We start from the raw sequence: 15331 nt of genomic DNA, 5'->3' as shown, positions 1-15331 counted from the left end.
TCAATGTATTTGTAGTAAAAAGAATAGAATTAATTAATATCCCATGAATATTGAAGAGTAAATAAAATAATAATAATAATAATAATAATAATAATAATAATAATAATAATAATAATAATAATAATAATAACATTAATAATAATAAAAACAACATTAATAATGCAAGCCATTAGACGAAAGCATGGATAGTTCTTGATATGAAGCTTTGCAGATTGTATCTTTTCGTAACCAATGTATGTAAACTTACCACACAATGGTTAGCATCTTTTTGCTTAACCCATCACGATTTCCATTCCTTATTCAAAAATAAAAGCTACTCACCGCCTTGTCTCTCTGGGCAAACTTCTCAAACATATTGGCATATATAGTCTTTTCCCGGCTCTTCTGTTCTTTCATTGCCTTCACACAGATTGCAACATGGTTTGCAGCGGCTGCATTTTTAGGTTCAATACCTAAAACTGCTTCAAAGTCCTTTTTACCCAACTCAGGTTCGCCCATACCTAAATTAGCCTGAAATTAATCATATTAAATTACACGTCAATTAAAAAAGTCCCAACATGCAGACAATCTGTTTAATTCACACCCATCAAGCTGAACAATGTTTCACCAATTGCATGAAGTATGGTAACTTATAATGGACAAAAACTAGTGTTCTATACACTGCTCAAAATGATCAGAGGGACATCAATTGGAACACATATTGTTGCACAAGTTGCATTCATAATGATATGTGTTACCAGACAACTCACATCCTTTTTAACAGTAATACACATCTACTTTATGTCTCATTGTACACATGGATGCTGTAAGCAGAATTGAAATTGAAATGGGCACTGTACATTGATCTCAGATTTTCACACAAAGAAACCATTGAGTATCTGGGATAGCCTCTGTATGCCTCACACTTTCAGAGTACACTTCTGACTAGCCAACAGGCCTCCACTTCAGAGATGTTTCATTCGTCAATCAGAACATCTGCAAGTGTTCAATGAGACTCATGTTGGAATATCTATTTTTATTTTTTTTTTGCTAGGGGCTTTACGTCGCACCGACACAGATAGGTCTTATGGCAACGATGGGATAGGAAAGGACAAGGAGTTGGAAGGACGTGGCCGTGGCCTTAATTAAGGTACAGCCCCAGCATTTGCCTGGTGTGAAAATGGGAAACCACGGAAAACCATTTTCAGGGCTGCCGATAGTGGGATTCGAACCTACTATCTCCCGGATGCAAGCTCACAGCCGCGCGCCTCTACGCGCACGGCCAACTCGCCCGGTGGAATATCTATTAACTTGACCACGATGGCCACAAATGATCCATATTGACTTTATTACAGTTAATTGTGTCCAGGTTCTGCCATGTCAATACAATTCAGAACGTATTGTATATCTAAACTATCATTTACTTACAGACATGACGGGCCGTGATAGGATCAATGGCTATCAGTTACTTATTATACACACACAAGTGCATGTTTTGAGAAAATTAAATTCTTTTCTTCAGCTTGTGGATAAAATCACATGCATCAAAGACCTTATTTAAAATGAATTATATGCAAACAGATTGCAGATAAAATGACAATGCAACAATAGAATAATATTAAAAATTCAAACATGAAAATGTCCCGATTCTATAAAATGACTATGCGATGTATTAAAATACAGCTGGCTGACTGTTGATCAATAGTGTTTAAATGTGGCATTATTAATGGGCTTTTGTAGTCCCACTGCTTGGTGTTGAGACTCTCTGCTTATTCATTACAATATCTTAGCAGAAAGTCAACCACCTGTATTTCAATGCATCACATACAGACATTTCATAGAATTGGGACATAACATGAAAGATTTTCATGTTTGAATTTTTAATATATTTGTTGTGTTGCACTGTCATTTTATCCACAATCTTAGCACATAAATTCATTTTAAATAAGGTCTTTGAAGCATGTGATTTTATCAACAAGGTGAAGAAGAGAATTTAATTTCCTCGAAACAAGTACTTTTGTGTGTGTATATAAGTAAATGTTAGTTTAGATATATACAGTGAAATCTTTATTACCTGTTCCCCGAAACTACATTTTCCCGTATTCGTTCAAATTACAGGGTGCAGCGAACATCCCAATTAAAACATGTATAAAAAATCCTGCGTAATCCATTCCTCGAAGAAATGATTTCCCGCATCAACTGTCCAGAAATTTCAGTCCCATCTGTAATGAGCTCCTGCCATAACCTCTGTATCTACGTTTCCACGACATTCTGGAATAATCTCCGCATCTACGTCTCTTCATACTCCGGCAATATCTACGCTTCTACTGCATCATCTGTTTTCTACTTTGTTATAACCTGTTTTTGTCATCTACGTTTCTATATATTAATGGTTTAATCATATTTTGTGCTCACCCGTCTCTTTCCTCCCGTGCTTCACTGCATACTGACTGCCACTCTTGTGTTTACATTCTACGGCCTACGTCATCTGCTATGTCACCCAAAACTTCTCGAAGTTACTGGGCTTCGCTTCCTGGTGTATATATAATGCACTGCCTTGCTCGTCTCACCAGCCTGGCATCGAATTGTATACAGTGTGTGTGAGTGGAGGGGCCACTGACCTTGTGCGACTTGCCGTACGAAGCGCAAGTCTTTTCTGTCCAACTGGAAACATCGTATCATCGGACACTGGGTGAGCTAACACTTCACTCCTCATTTTGCAAAAACTAAATTTGCCCTTTCAGGCATATGCCAGTATATTCATTCTACTTATTGAAGGCCTTATTTAGTGCCTTATTTGTTTCGATTTTCTCCGGACTTAAAATTTTCATGTCATGAAATGAAGATGAAAATCTTTAATTTGGACTAAGAGTGACCACCGTCGACATAATATGACGAAACTTTTAATAAGAACAGTAGCCGGTGAATGAACTCTCTCTAAGCATTGCGCAGTCCGATTCCTATTTTTCTTTCATCTCTTATCCTTTTTATTTTTCATCTTCCTCTCTTCCCTCCCGTCCCTCTCTTACTTGGATTATTAGAGTTTTGTAAAGCACCCTGGAGGTGTTAGGTTTTAAAATTGTGGCCAATAATTATGGTCGTCATGCTAAAATATTAATTTGTGAAAAGTTTATCCTTGTTATCCTAAAAAGGAATGTTATGCGTTTTCGGCATGTGTAAATCGTTCTAATATTTGTAAGAAAATTCTGGGTAGCAGCCCTTTCTTTTTTTTGATTGTTCGAACTTTGTGGTCTTTAATGAAAGTAGGAAAATGCATTAGTGGTCTTCATCTATGTTATCTCTTGGACTTTTTTCAAATCCCATGTTAATCTGTGTGTGTAATACACAGTCAATTGTCTAATATATTTCATTATCTGAATTGTCGAATGATGGTCCTTTTCTTATTTCTGGTACCTACCCCCAGTGTTGCTTCCTATAACTCTGCTCGTTGCCGTCTTGTTCACGTAAAATCTTGGTCTCGTCAACCTTGTTAGAAAAATAGGTGATATATTCTCGCCATTGCTTTGGAATCATCCTATTTTTCTAGCAGCACCATACTATGCCAAAATAATTTATGTTGCAAAATTGCGTTACACATCAATGCTAAATCCTCGATCAAGCACTTTTCAAGATCTCGAGAATGGACGGCTACGCCAAAACTATTGATCTTCACGTTAACATCCCATTGCTGCGGTAACTGGAGCAAGTACTGGGAAAGCAATTGGCGATGAAATTCCTTAAGGAACGCATACAGCTGGTATTATTCCGAGATACCACAAAAAAACTAAGGCTGCAACTGTTAGGAGACAGAGCGTATTCCGACAGCTCTACTTGAAGAAAGAATGAGTTTCGTCAGATGTTCATACTTGTAAGAAAAATTTACAATATGTCCACGATTAGATGTTTATTACTAATTTTTTACGATTGTATCGTCAAACGTATTTTCACTGCTTCTCTCAGGGCATTAAGTCATTGGAGTTTCAGACAGGAATTGAACTTGTGAGTCTAGCGTATTTTAATTTGATAGAATATCTTGCATGATCATACTTACGGAACATTCTGTACCAGGCCAACAATGAAGGCCTCCACAAATATGCGCTTTGTTAAGAGCTTTCTGTTGAATGTTTCATCCAGTTGGCTGTGTTACTAGCTGGTGAAAACTAACAATTTACGCAGTAGAGTTTTGGTTTGCTTATACAGTACAGTATTGAAATGGCGCAACCTGTAAAGCATGTGAAAACCCTGCAAGCAAAACTTCAGATTATAGAGGAAGTTGAAAGAAATTCAACAGAAAAAAAAAAAAAAAAAAACACAACCACCCACGTTGACAACGCGAAACGTTTATGCTTACCTGCTTCAACGCTGAATACAATAATACGGGAAAAAACAAGAGATACGTGAACAAGTAAAAAAATGTGGATCCTCAACAAAGAACAGAAAAACAGGGAAGGAATCAAGATATTCGAATATAGAAGCAGTCCTCTTTCCTTGGTGTCAGCAAGCTTGGGCATCGAGAATTCCTGTGGATGGTAACATTTTGCATGTAAAAGCTTGAAGTTTACAATGGCGAAAAATGAAAGTATCCTCCTAATCAATACATCATATATTCCGTCATTAGACGGAGTAAACAAGTTCAGACATGTTTCGGCTCGTTTGAGCCATCTTCAGTGAAAAAATTAGGGGGATTGGAATAATTTACATTAATCAAGCATTTTTTCAAAAAACGTAAGTCTTGCCCTAATTTGGCGACCTTTATTTTGAGATTGCAATAAAGGTTAGCTTTCTTCTTTGCCTGGATGGCATTTCCATTACAAGATATTAGAATCATTCCGTATTGACGGTTTTCACTTTACAATGGCGAAAAATGAAAGTATCCTCCTAATCAATACATCGTATATTCCGTCATTAGACGGAGTAAACAAGTTCAGACATGTTTCGGCTCGTTTGAGCCATCTTCAGTGAAAAAAATTAGGGGGGTTGGAATAATTTACATTAATCAAGCATTTTTTCAAAAAACGTAAGTCTTGCCCTAATTTGGCGACCTTTATTTTGAGATTGCAATAAAGGTAAGCTTTCTTCTTTGCCTGGATGGCATTTCCATTACAAGATATTAGAATCATTCCGTATTGACGGTTTTCACTTTACAATGGCGAAAAATGAAAGTATCCTCCTAATCAATACATCGTATATTCCGTCATTAGACGGAGTAAACAAGTTCAGACATGTTTTGGCTCGTTTGAGCCATCTTCAGTGAAAAAAATTAGGGGGGTTGGAATAATTTACATTAATCAAGCATTTTTTCAAAAAACGTAAGTCTTGCCCTAATTTGGCGACCTTTATTTTGAGATTGCAATAAAGGTTAGCTTTCTTCTTTGCCTGGATGGCATTTCTATTACAAGATATTAGAATCATTCCGTATTGACGGTTTTCACTTTACAATGGCGAAAAATGAAAGTATCCTCCTAGTCAATACATCATATATTCCATCATTAGACGGAGTAAACAAGTTCAGACATGTTTCGGCTCGTTTGAGCCATCTTCATTTTTCGCCATTGTAAAGTGAAAACCGTCAATATGGAATGATTCTAATATCTTGTAATGGAAATGCCATCCAGGCAAAGAAGAAAGCTAACCTTTATTGCAATCTCAAAATAAAGGTCGCCAAATTAGGGCAAGACTTACGTTTTTTGAAAAAATGCTTGATTAATGTAAATTATTCCAACCCCCCTAATTTTTTTCACTGAAGATGGCTCAAACGAGCCGAAACATGTCTGAACTTGTTTACTCCGTCTAATGATGGAATATACGATGTATTGATTAGGAGGATACTTTCATTTTTCACCATTGTAAAGTGAAAACCATCAATACGGAATGATTCTAATATCTTGTAATGGAAATGCCATCCACGCAAAGAAGAAAGCTAACCTTTATTGCAATCTCAAAATAAAGGTCGCCAAATTAGGGCAAGACTTACGTTTTTTGAAAAAATGCTTGATTAATGTAAATTATTCCAACCCCCCTAATTTTTTTCACTGAAGATGGCTCAAACGAGCCGAAACATGTCTGAACTTGTTTACTCCGTCTAATGATGGAATATACGATGTATTGATTAGGAGGATACTTTCATTTTTCACCATTGTAAAGTGAAAACCATCAATACGGAATGATTCTAATATCTTGTAATGGAAATGCCATCCAGGCAAAGAAGAAAGCTAACCTTTATTGCAATCTCAAAATAAAGGTCGCCAAATTAGGGCAAGACTTACGTTTTTTGAAAAAATGCTTGATTAATGTAAATTATTCCAACCCCCCTAATTTTTTCACTGAAGATGGCTCAAACGAGCCGAAACATGTCTGAACTTGTTTACTCCGTCTAATGACGGAATATATGATGTATTGATTAGGAGGATACTTTCATTTTTCGCCATTGTAAAGTGAAAACCGTCAATATGGAATGATTCTAATATCTTGTAAAGCTTGAAGCATCGCAGCAAGAATGGGTGTCAAAATTTTCCCGCTTCGAATGGATGGATTTCCCGGTTTAAGGAGCTTCACGGGCTGGTGTATAAAAAGCTCGCCGGCGAGAGTGCTGCAGTTGACAGTTCGGCTGTGGAAGATTGGGGGAAAAAATCTCCCAGAGCTGCTTGAAGGATACGAACCGAAGAACATCAATAACGCGGTTGAAACTGCCTATTTTTCAACTGTTTACCGGATCGCACGCTAGCTCTTAAAGGGGAATCTTGTCATGGAGGCAAAAATGCGAAGGACCGCGTAACTGTTTTGTTGTGCTGTAACAGTGACGGGCCAGACAAACATATCCCCATCGTTCTAGGCAAAGCAGTAAATCCAAGATGCTTTAAGACGTTACCAGTGCGGTACTATGCGAACGGTAAAGCCTGGATGATCACAGACATTTTATTGGATTTTCTTCATGGACTGTGGTGATGGGACATTAGATTCATTTGTTTCCGTTCACGTTACTGAATCGATACAGCGATCCGATTCACGGCACATTAGAATCACCGCTCCTACTGCATCTGTGTAGTATGTACTGATAAGACAGCAGCAACAGCATTCAGTGCTCGCAGCTGCCATCTGGTCTTCAGACTATGAACTCCTTTCTTAGAAAAAAAATGTTAGTTACTCTAATACATCGAAGGTTTCCGGCGGCACAGGATGGGAAAGGTCTGGGATTAGGAAGGTAGCAGCCATAGCCTTAAGGTACAGTCCCAGCATTTCCTGGTGTGAAAATGGGGAAACTACAGAAAACCATCTTAACGGCTGCCGACGGTGGGATTCAAACCCACCATCCCCCGAATGCAAGCGCATAGCTACGCGATACTAACCGCACGTCCAACTCGCTCAGTCTTTTTTGAAAATATGTATTTTTCTATCAGCTGAGGATTTTTTAAATTGTCATATTTTGTATAGGCTACCCGAGATGTACAGTAGCCCGCTGGTTTTCTGATTGAACATACTGTTGGTTAAGTTATTGCGTCAGTCGGCTCACTTACTGTCCACATGACTGAAGTCTCGTGCAACGATGTGACATACGAACCGAGAGAATACTGCGCCGTTCTTCCCAATATAAAACAGGTACTTTTGAGTAGTCATGAACATGACTTATAGTCATAGGGCAGGCTAGAGTCAAGTTTAATTGTCAAATGTCAATTAAGATTCATTAAACTAATAAATAGTATAACCTAATAGACTACCTACTTACTAGCTACTTCAGAATTATGTTTTGACTACCTTTTTAACACTGCAAATAAATCCATCTATTATTGAAACCTCCCTGTAAGAAGAGGACAGTGAATGCAAGTGGGTATTATTTTCAAATGAGCTGAGCTCGAGAGTCCACTATAGCATACGATTCTTTCGGTGTGCCATGTCTCACTGTATGTCTCGCTGCAGCGGAAACTCGGCTCCCCGTCAACGTCCAGTGAGTGGGCCACTCAGCACTGTCCACTGGGAGCAAGCTGAATCTTGTGCCGTGAGCTCGCCGTTCCTGTGAATCGATTCACTCGGACACTTGAATGAATCTATACACTGCTTCGAATCATGCATTCAGTAGCCAACACTAATGGACTGGATGCTTTTATGCGTGCTCAAGGGAGAAAAATAGTTTTGTTTGTAGATAACTGTGCCGCCCACCCGCAGGAACTTACTTTCTTACGAAATATGAAAGAAATTTTCTATCCCCCGAACTGTACCAGTGTCCTTCAGCCTCTGGATGCGGGGGTGATAAAGTGCTTTAAAGGGTAATACCGCAAGCAGCTGGTGCAAAGGGCTGTGTGTATGTTGGACGCCAAGAAAGAAGAAGACGAAGTTCAGTATTCTACAGGCAATCCACTTTGTTGTGTCAGCATGGTTCCACGTTTCGCCCTCCACCATTAAAAATTGTTTTCATAAATGTGGCTTTGGCGAAAGCGGAGACACGAACGACACCAACACAGTCAGCGAAGTAGAACATATCAGTGAGGACTGGGAGAAGCTCGCGCTGAGGGATGTTAACTTCGAGACGTACACTACAGTCGGTGAGCTCACCACTTGTGGCGTAAAGAGGATAGAACAGCTGTGCGAAGATGCTACTGCCACAGCCAATGCAAGCGCCGTGCACGAGATCGTGAGCAAGGGTGAAGATGAAGACGAAATTGAACCCCTGCCAATGTTTGCAGAAGCATCAGCCGCCTTTGACAAAATTCGCGACTATACTACTACATATGACATAGACGGCAGCAAAGTACAGAACATTTTAAATACTGAGGGAACACTGTACCGTGTTAAGGCACGACAAAAATTGACGATTAAATACTTTTTCACTACAAAGTGACTACTGTATTCTGTAGCTGAAGAAATGACAACTTAAGTGTGTGTGTGTGTGTGTGTGTGTACAGCACGTAACCTATATGTGTGCGATGTGACACTATTTTTGAGAGCGCGAGTCTGTTTCATTACGGTATCTTCTGGGATTTTGTGTATCATTTTTGTATTTGTGCGTTGTGATTAGCTTACTTGATTATGTGACTGGACCTGTTACAGCCAATCCTTATTTACATGTTTTCAGCAATCTTTTTTAACTAACACAGGTACATGTGAATTGCACCAGTAATTATGCCTATTATGCAAGCCACATTTCTCGCCTGTTTATCGGTAAAAAAAAAAAAAAAATTAATGGAAAGTACTGAGGCCTAAAACATGGGCGAACTCGAAGTTAAATTCTGCACCGTAAGTTCGTAACACAGCACGCAAACATTTACTGATGAACGAGTTAAGGAAGACCTATTAGGCAACGTGTAACAGAAGTCATTGAAGAATTAAAACAATGATTCAGCAGGGATGATCTTAACCCATTAGCACCTAAATTAACTTTTTTCTGAGATTCTTATTTATTGTGTTTTGCTGCATGTCTGAGACCAAAATAAACAAACAAAAAAAGTTTCAGAATTTTGGGACCGGTAGGTCATAAGATATTTGATGTTGCCATATGGCAAGGCTAGACGCTTGCACTACCTGTTTTTTTAACAATGAGTTTTGGAAGTCGAATTTAGGTTGCAACATGTTTTTTGTTTTCGTACAATATAATGTTGAAATATCTTAGCATTATTTATCGTAAGTATATGCAATATCAGTTTTTTATTCAAACCACAGCAAAAAAAAAATTAAACAAAGCAGAAAATATTTGCAGTACAGACACACATGTACAGTTCGTTGCCTATCAAAACAAAACACTCACTGGAACAATAGAATGAAATCAAAAGTAAGAAAACTAAGAATCAAAGAACTTCAGATGCAGTTACATACTATAGAGTAGCCAACATTTTCAGAGGCAGGTAAAAGCCCACCCTCAATACCTGCGTATTAGCTACAGAGAGAGAGAACGACAGTCTTTCGCTGTCTTCATATCATCCTGCGTGTCCCAATAAGAACGCTTGGAGGGCAACTTATTTTATCCAGAAATGAAAAGTATGGCAATAAAGCAATGAATTTCATCAGAAGTTATTTGTGGGTCTGTACAATTTATAAACAATGCATACTTTTTAGTCTCTCAAACTAAATGTTCGATCAGCTGGTTATCTGCAAACAATTCCAAAATGTCAACAACAGTCGTGGATTTTCAACTGCTATAACTAGGCTCCGGAAATGTCAACAGTCGCCCAATATTGAAATCAGCCCCTTTGATCTATCCTGGTTTGTAATTTGATTTATTCTTTTCTCTATCACTTATCATTCTTTCGCAGCATCTGGTATTGAAACAGATCTTTCATCAGTAGACAAAAAAAGGCACTTCGTCCTATCGTAACACACCTTCACCATCGTAACTAATCCCGATTCTTTCATTATTTACAAGCTTCATTTCAGCACTGACGAGAGTTGAGATTATCAATAAGCCCACCATCATCTTCATCACCAGGAGCCCTCATCTGTAAGTACACTTACATCGGGCAGTTTCACAAAAATATCACCATCAAGTTCTTCATTCAGTAGCATATACAGTGCTTCTATAAGGGAAAATCCCTTCCTGCAAGGAATGAAGTATGAATTAGTATAAAGTATCACGATCTGTCAGCTGCAGCAATTTTACCAAGTATAAACACCTAGTGTTGCCATATGGCAACATTAATGATTCAACAAGCACTACTACAGCATTGTGAGTCCGTACTATTTCAAATGCTTACAACATATATAATAAAGTGTGCACAACACTACTGTAACCATAATCCAATGAAACAACTTCACTTATAGATTTTATATCCTTACGTGAAGCCGGCAGGAATCTTAAAATAACTAACAGTTCACCACTCCTTGTGTCACAATAGATTTTAAAATTAAATAAATGTGATTAATCGATTCTACAAACTCTTCTCTAACTGTTGGATGACATTACAATCTCCCAGATTATTTCTTGTTGCCAACAGTATTAAAATAAAAAGGCGCAAAAATCGTTGCCATATGGCAACGCACAGCGCTAATGGGTCAAGTAGGGTTACCGTATTTTATTTTCCAGAAACCGGGACACTTTGAATTCTCAAACGTAAGGACAAATTTTATTAATCACCATCCTCACATTACCAGTTGAAATATTTTATTTTAAATAAACATAAACTTAACCAGTACTGGTTTCGGGAAGATAAACTCCGTAACTAAGTCGTGGTTCCTGAGCATTTTAAAACTGATGAGAATTTGTTTACTTTTCTTGACGGAGACTTTTTCCCAGATCCTTAATTCCGAAGGCCTAGTTGGGTGTTTAAGTTTCTGGTTTTAAAAAATGGCCCAGAGATAAAACGTGTGGCAACAGCTGATTTTTTAACTTCCTAATTATCACTTCACAGTGTGAACCTCGGAAGATAGTTTCTAGGATTACCATAAGTTATGAGTTTTTAAACTAGAAGGGGTAGTTTTACTCTTCTTACAGGACCAGGTATATTTCTCACTGGAATGAACCTTCCTAAGCATTGTGTTTTAATTTTCTTATAAAATTCCCTGTAGCTCAAATTGAAGTTTAATTTACAGTAGAGCAAGGCTCAAACTGTGTTTTCGTTCAGTGTATTTCTGTCAGGCAACCAGATGTTTCACAGGAGCTGATGCCCCAGGTAAAAAAAAAACCGCCTGTAAATCTTCAAATATACACACCTGCTGTTTATTAATATTCCTGGAATGTCCTCCTTGAAACCTGTTTCTGCCTTAAAGTACATAACTATACATACCCTTCCATTTCTCACTAAAATTCTTATGACTGCCAATTATGCTTGTTATATCACACATAATCTCTAGCTAACTTGTTTGCTAAATTCAATTTCTTAGATAGTTTCTTCAATCTTTCCTTATCTCTGCAAGCATTCCTACTTCTATTTCCTTCTAACATGCAGCTCCTCCTTAAATTCCTTATTTCTCTGTTATAAATCAGTGGAATCTTTATCATTCCTTACTACTTTAAGAGGTAAATACACTAGACAATTGGGTTAACCCCATCCCGTTGGCTGTTTACAGTTTTATTTACTATCTTCCACCAATCATAATTACTGCCCGTCTTATCAACCATATGGAACTGGCTAATATTACAACTTTTACAACCTTCCTTTCTATCACATTTATTTTTAACTAAGGCAAAAACAGCTTTGTGATCAGTTGTATCATCTATCAATTCAGTTTCTCAACAGAGCTATCTGGTTTTATCAATACTACATCTAGAATATTCTTTCCTCTAGTTGGTTTCTACACTTTCCATATTAACTTATTTACCATTTGATGGTCATGCATTCCATCATTAATAATGTTATTTGTTTTACATCCCACTAATTAATTTTACAACTTTTGGAGAAGCTAAGGTGTTGGGATGTTGTCCTGCAGGAGTTATAGTGAGTGGGAATCTAACCTGGAAACTTGAAATCTGAAGGCCAGCATCATTAACATCCCCTCTCAGTTAACATTTGGTAAACTGAAATCACTGGCAACAGTCACGTTTTTCTCTATGTCGTTCCCCACACAACTGATTATCTTATCAAATCATTCAGTGTCAGTGTTGCCCTTTTTAGGTCTGCACACTCCAAAAACATCTAAGAGCCTATTATCTTTGGAAATGTGCCCTACACCTAAAATGTCATGGTTCTCATTCTCAACTTTTTCACAACTTAGAAATTCTTCTTATACCAGCATGAATACTCCCAATCATATAGATTCTATCTTGACTATGATAAACACTCCAATTCCAGGAGAAACTTTCCACATCCGTATCACTTCTCAGCCATGATTCAACTCCTTTACAATATCTGGTAAATATGTATCTATTAAATTACTGAATTCATTTCCTTTCCTTGCAATACTTATAATTTTTAATACTAAAAACCTTACTTTATTGCCAGTTCCCTGTACTTCCATCATCATTGCTCACTAGTTCATCCCTTCATCTTGTTTCCCTAAATGTACCTACCAAGAATCCTTCTAAATAAATCTAACCTATTGTGTACCCCCCATGTTTCAACTGAAGGCTGTGAGCCCAGATCCCAATTACATCAGTAAATTTCCCTCCTACACAGTATTCCACCTCCCACCCCAAAGAGCAATTAATGATGTTTACAAATGTTTGAGGCAATTTTCTAAACTTGTTCTTGTAGTTTTGCACTATTTATTTATTTATCGTGTCAGAAGTACAAAGTAAACGAGACAAAAATTAAACACAAAATTTTAAACATTGGTTGACCAAAAATTGGCCACGACAAGCGCATTTGGAGTTGCCCTAATTTAGATCTTTAATGGTACGAGTGGCTGGAGAAGGAGGACACAGTAGAAGATGCTCGTTAGTCTGCTTAGCACCACACTTGCAGTAAACTGTCTCCACAGGAAGGCCCCATTTCTGTAGGTTGGTCTTGCATCTCGTGGTACTGGAGCGTAATCGATTGAGAGCCTTCCATGTTGTCCACTTTTCAGAACGTCCAGGAGGAAGTTCTTCCTTTGGAACCATCCATTCTCTCAAATGTTGACATTTTTCCTGCCACATTGAGATTCTTGCTTGTTGTATTCCTTTAAGAGCTTCAGTGGTTGTCAAGAAGCTCTTTCTTGATTTCAGCCTAGGATGTGCTGGTTGACAGGCATACAAAGGATGGGCTTCCATAGTCATAGCCTTGCTTTTCTCATACCTAGCAGCAATCTCACATCAATTTCAGGTGGTGCTATACCAGCGAGACAGTGGAGTTTATCTATGGGAGTAGGTCTTCAACAACCTGTGAGAATACGGCAGGTGTCATTTAGTGCTACATCTATGTTTTTGGCATGGCTGGACTTATGCCACACGGAGCATGCATACTCAGCAGTGGAGTAGCACAGTGCTAGCGCGCTTGTTCTCACAGTGCAAGGGTGAGCTCCCCAGGTAGTGCCTCGAAGTTTCCGCACTATGTTGTTTCTGACAGACACTTTTTGTTTCACGTTTAGGCACTGTTCCTTATACGTAAGCGTACGGTCCAGAGTCACTCCCAGATATTTTGGAGTAGAACAATGTTGAAGAGGGATTCCTTCCCAGGTGATTTGTACGGTTTTAGCTGCTTTTTTGTTATTAAGATGAAATACACAGCTATGAGTTTTGGCAGGATTTGGCTTCAAGTCATTTTCACTGTAGTAGTTGGTAAATTCTTTCAGAGCTTTGGATAAAGTCTGTTCTACCTTTTCAAAACAGTTGGCCTGAGCAGTGACTGCACAATCATCAACATAGATAAAACTCTGGGTACCTTGAGGTAGAGGCTGATCGTTAGTATATATGTTGAATAACAGTGGTGTGAGCACACTGCCTTGCGGTAACCCATTTTTCTGTTCTCCATCTGCTTCTTTTCCCCAGAAATTCCACAAAGAATCTTCGGTTTTGGAGATTATTTTTAATGTTGCACATTAGATGGAAAATCTTTGGTGAGGTCATACAATTTTGTTAGAAGCAGCCGATGGTTGACTGTGTCATAAGCTGCAGAAAGATCAATGAAAACAGCACCTGTAATGAGCCGATTCTTGAAGCCATCCTCAATGTGCTGTGTCAAGTTTAATACCTGTGATGTGCAACTTTTTCCTTCTCGGAATCCAGCTTGCTGTGGTATAAAAGATGACTCCACCTTTCCTATCAGTCTCTCAAGAATGAGCCTCTCCAGGACCTTGTACAGGCGACAGAGCAAAGAAATAGGCCTATAAGCTTTTGGGATCCAGCCGATCTTTGCCTGGTTTAGGGATAGCATTGACTCTAGCCTTCCGCCAGATTTGGGGAATCTTGCATTCTTGGACACAGATATTCATTAATTCCAGTAGCCATCGCCTCGTAACAGGACCAAATTTCTTGATCTGCTCTACTCGAATGTCGTCTAGTCCAGCTGCTTTTCCCAATTTGCACTTCCTCAGTGCTGATTCCAGTTCAGCTTCAGTAAATGGTGGAGATAGGATGTTGCTCTCTTGGTTTGGCTTCCGTATTATTGGTTTCTTATCTAGCTTTCTAGATCGGGTTGATTTTCCGTTTACTAGCAACTGATGGGCAATTTGATCTGCCTTTATGTTAGCATATGTACTGGCTTGGGTATTGTCATTATTGAGACGACGTAATAGTCTCCAGGCCTTCTGACTGCTCTTGCTCATGTCACAATCTGTCATTAATTTTATCCACTCATCCCTTTTAGCCAGTGATACTGAGGAAAGAACACTTTGTGCAAGGATTGATGTTTCTTCACTAAAAGGATCAAGTTCATATTTCTTGTAATATTCTTCTAGCAAAGTGGCCGTTTCAGGTTTAATGCCTTTGATAAAATTGGTTCTGCAACCTCTTGGAATTGATGCCCTTGAAGAAAATTGGACGATGTCAACAAACTTGTCGTACTCTTCAGGA

At 38.4% G+C, this 15331-nt stretch overlaps 1 protein-coding gene across 6 annotated transcripts in view; it reads right to left on the bottom strand.

The window, feature by feature from the left end:
• The window catches only part of LOC136866455 (peptidyl-prolyl cis-trans isomerase FKBP4), a 184173-nt gene that overhangs the window by 41257 nt on the left and 127585 nt on the right, over nt 1-15331 (bottom strand). For all 6 annotated transcript variants that reach the window (XM_067143414.2, XM_067143412.2, XM_067143417.2 and 3 more), the window contains exon 8: nt 322-510. In XM_067143414.2, coding sequence (XP_066999515.1) covers nt 322-510 — 189 coding nt within the window. The remainder of the gene's footprint in view (nt 1-321; nt 511-15331) is intronic.

The sequence above is a fragment of the Anabrus simplex genome, chromosome 3, assembly GCF_040414725.1.
Source record: "Anabrus simplex isolate iqAnaSimp1 chromosome 3, ASM4041472v1, whole genome shotgun sequence".
Classification (NCBI taxonomy): domain Eukaryota; kingdom Metazoa; phylum Arthropoda; class Insecta; order Orthoptera; family Tettigoniidae; genus Anabrus; species Anabrus simplex.
The sequence above is the reverse complement of the archived record's forward strand: the minus strand, read 5'-3'. Positions and strand labels throughout refer to the sequence as shown.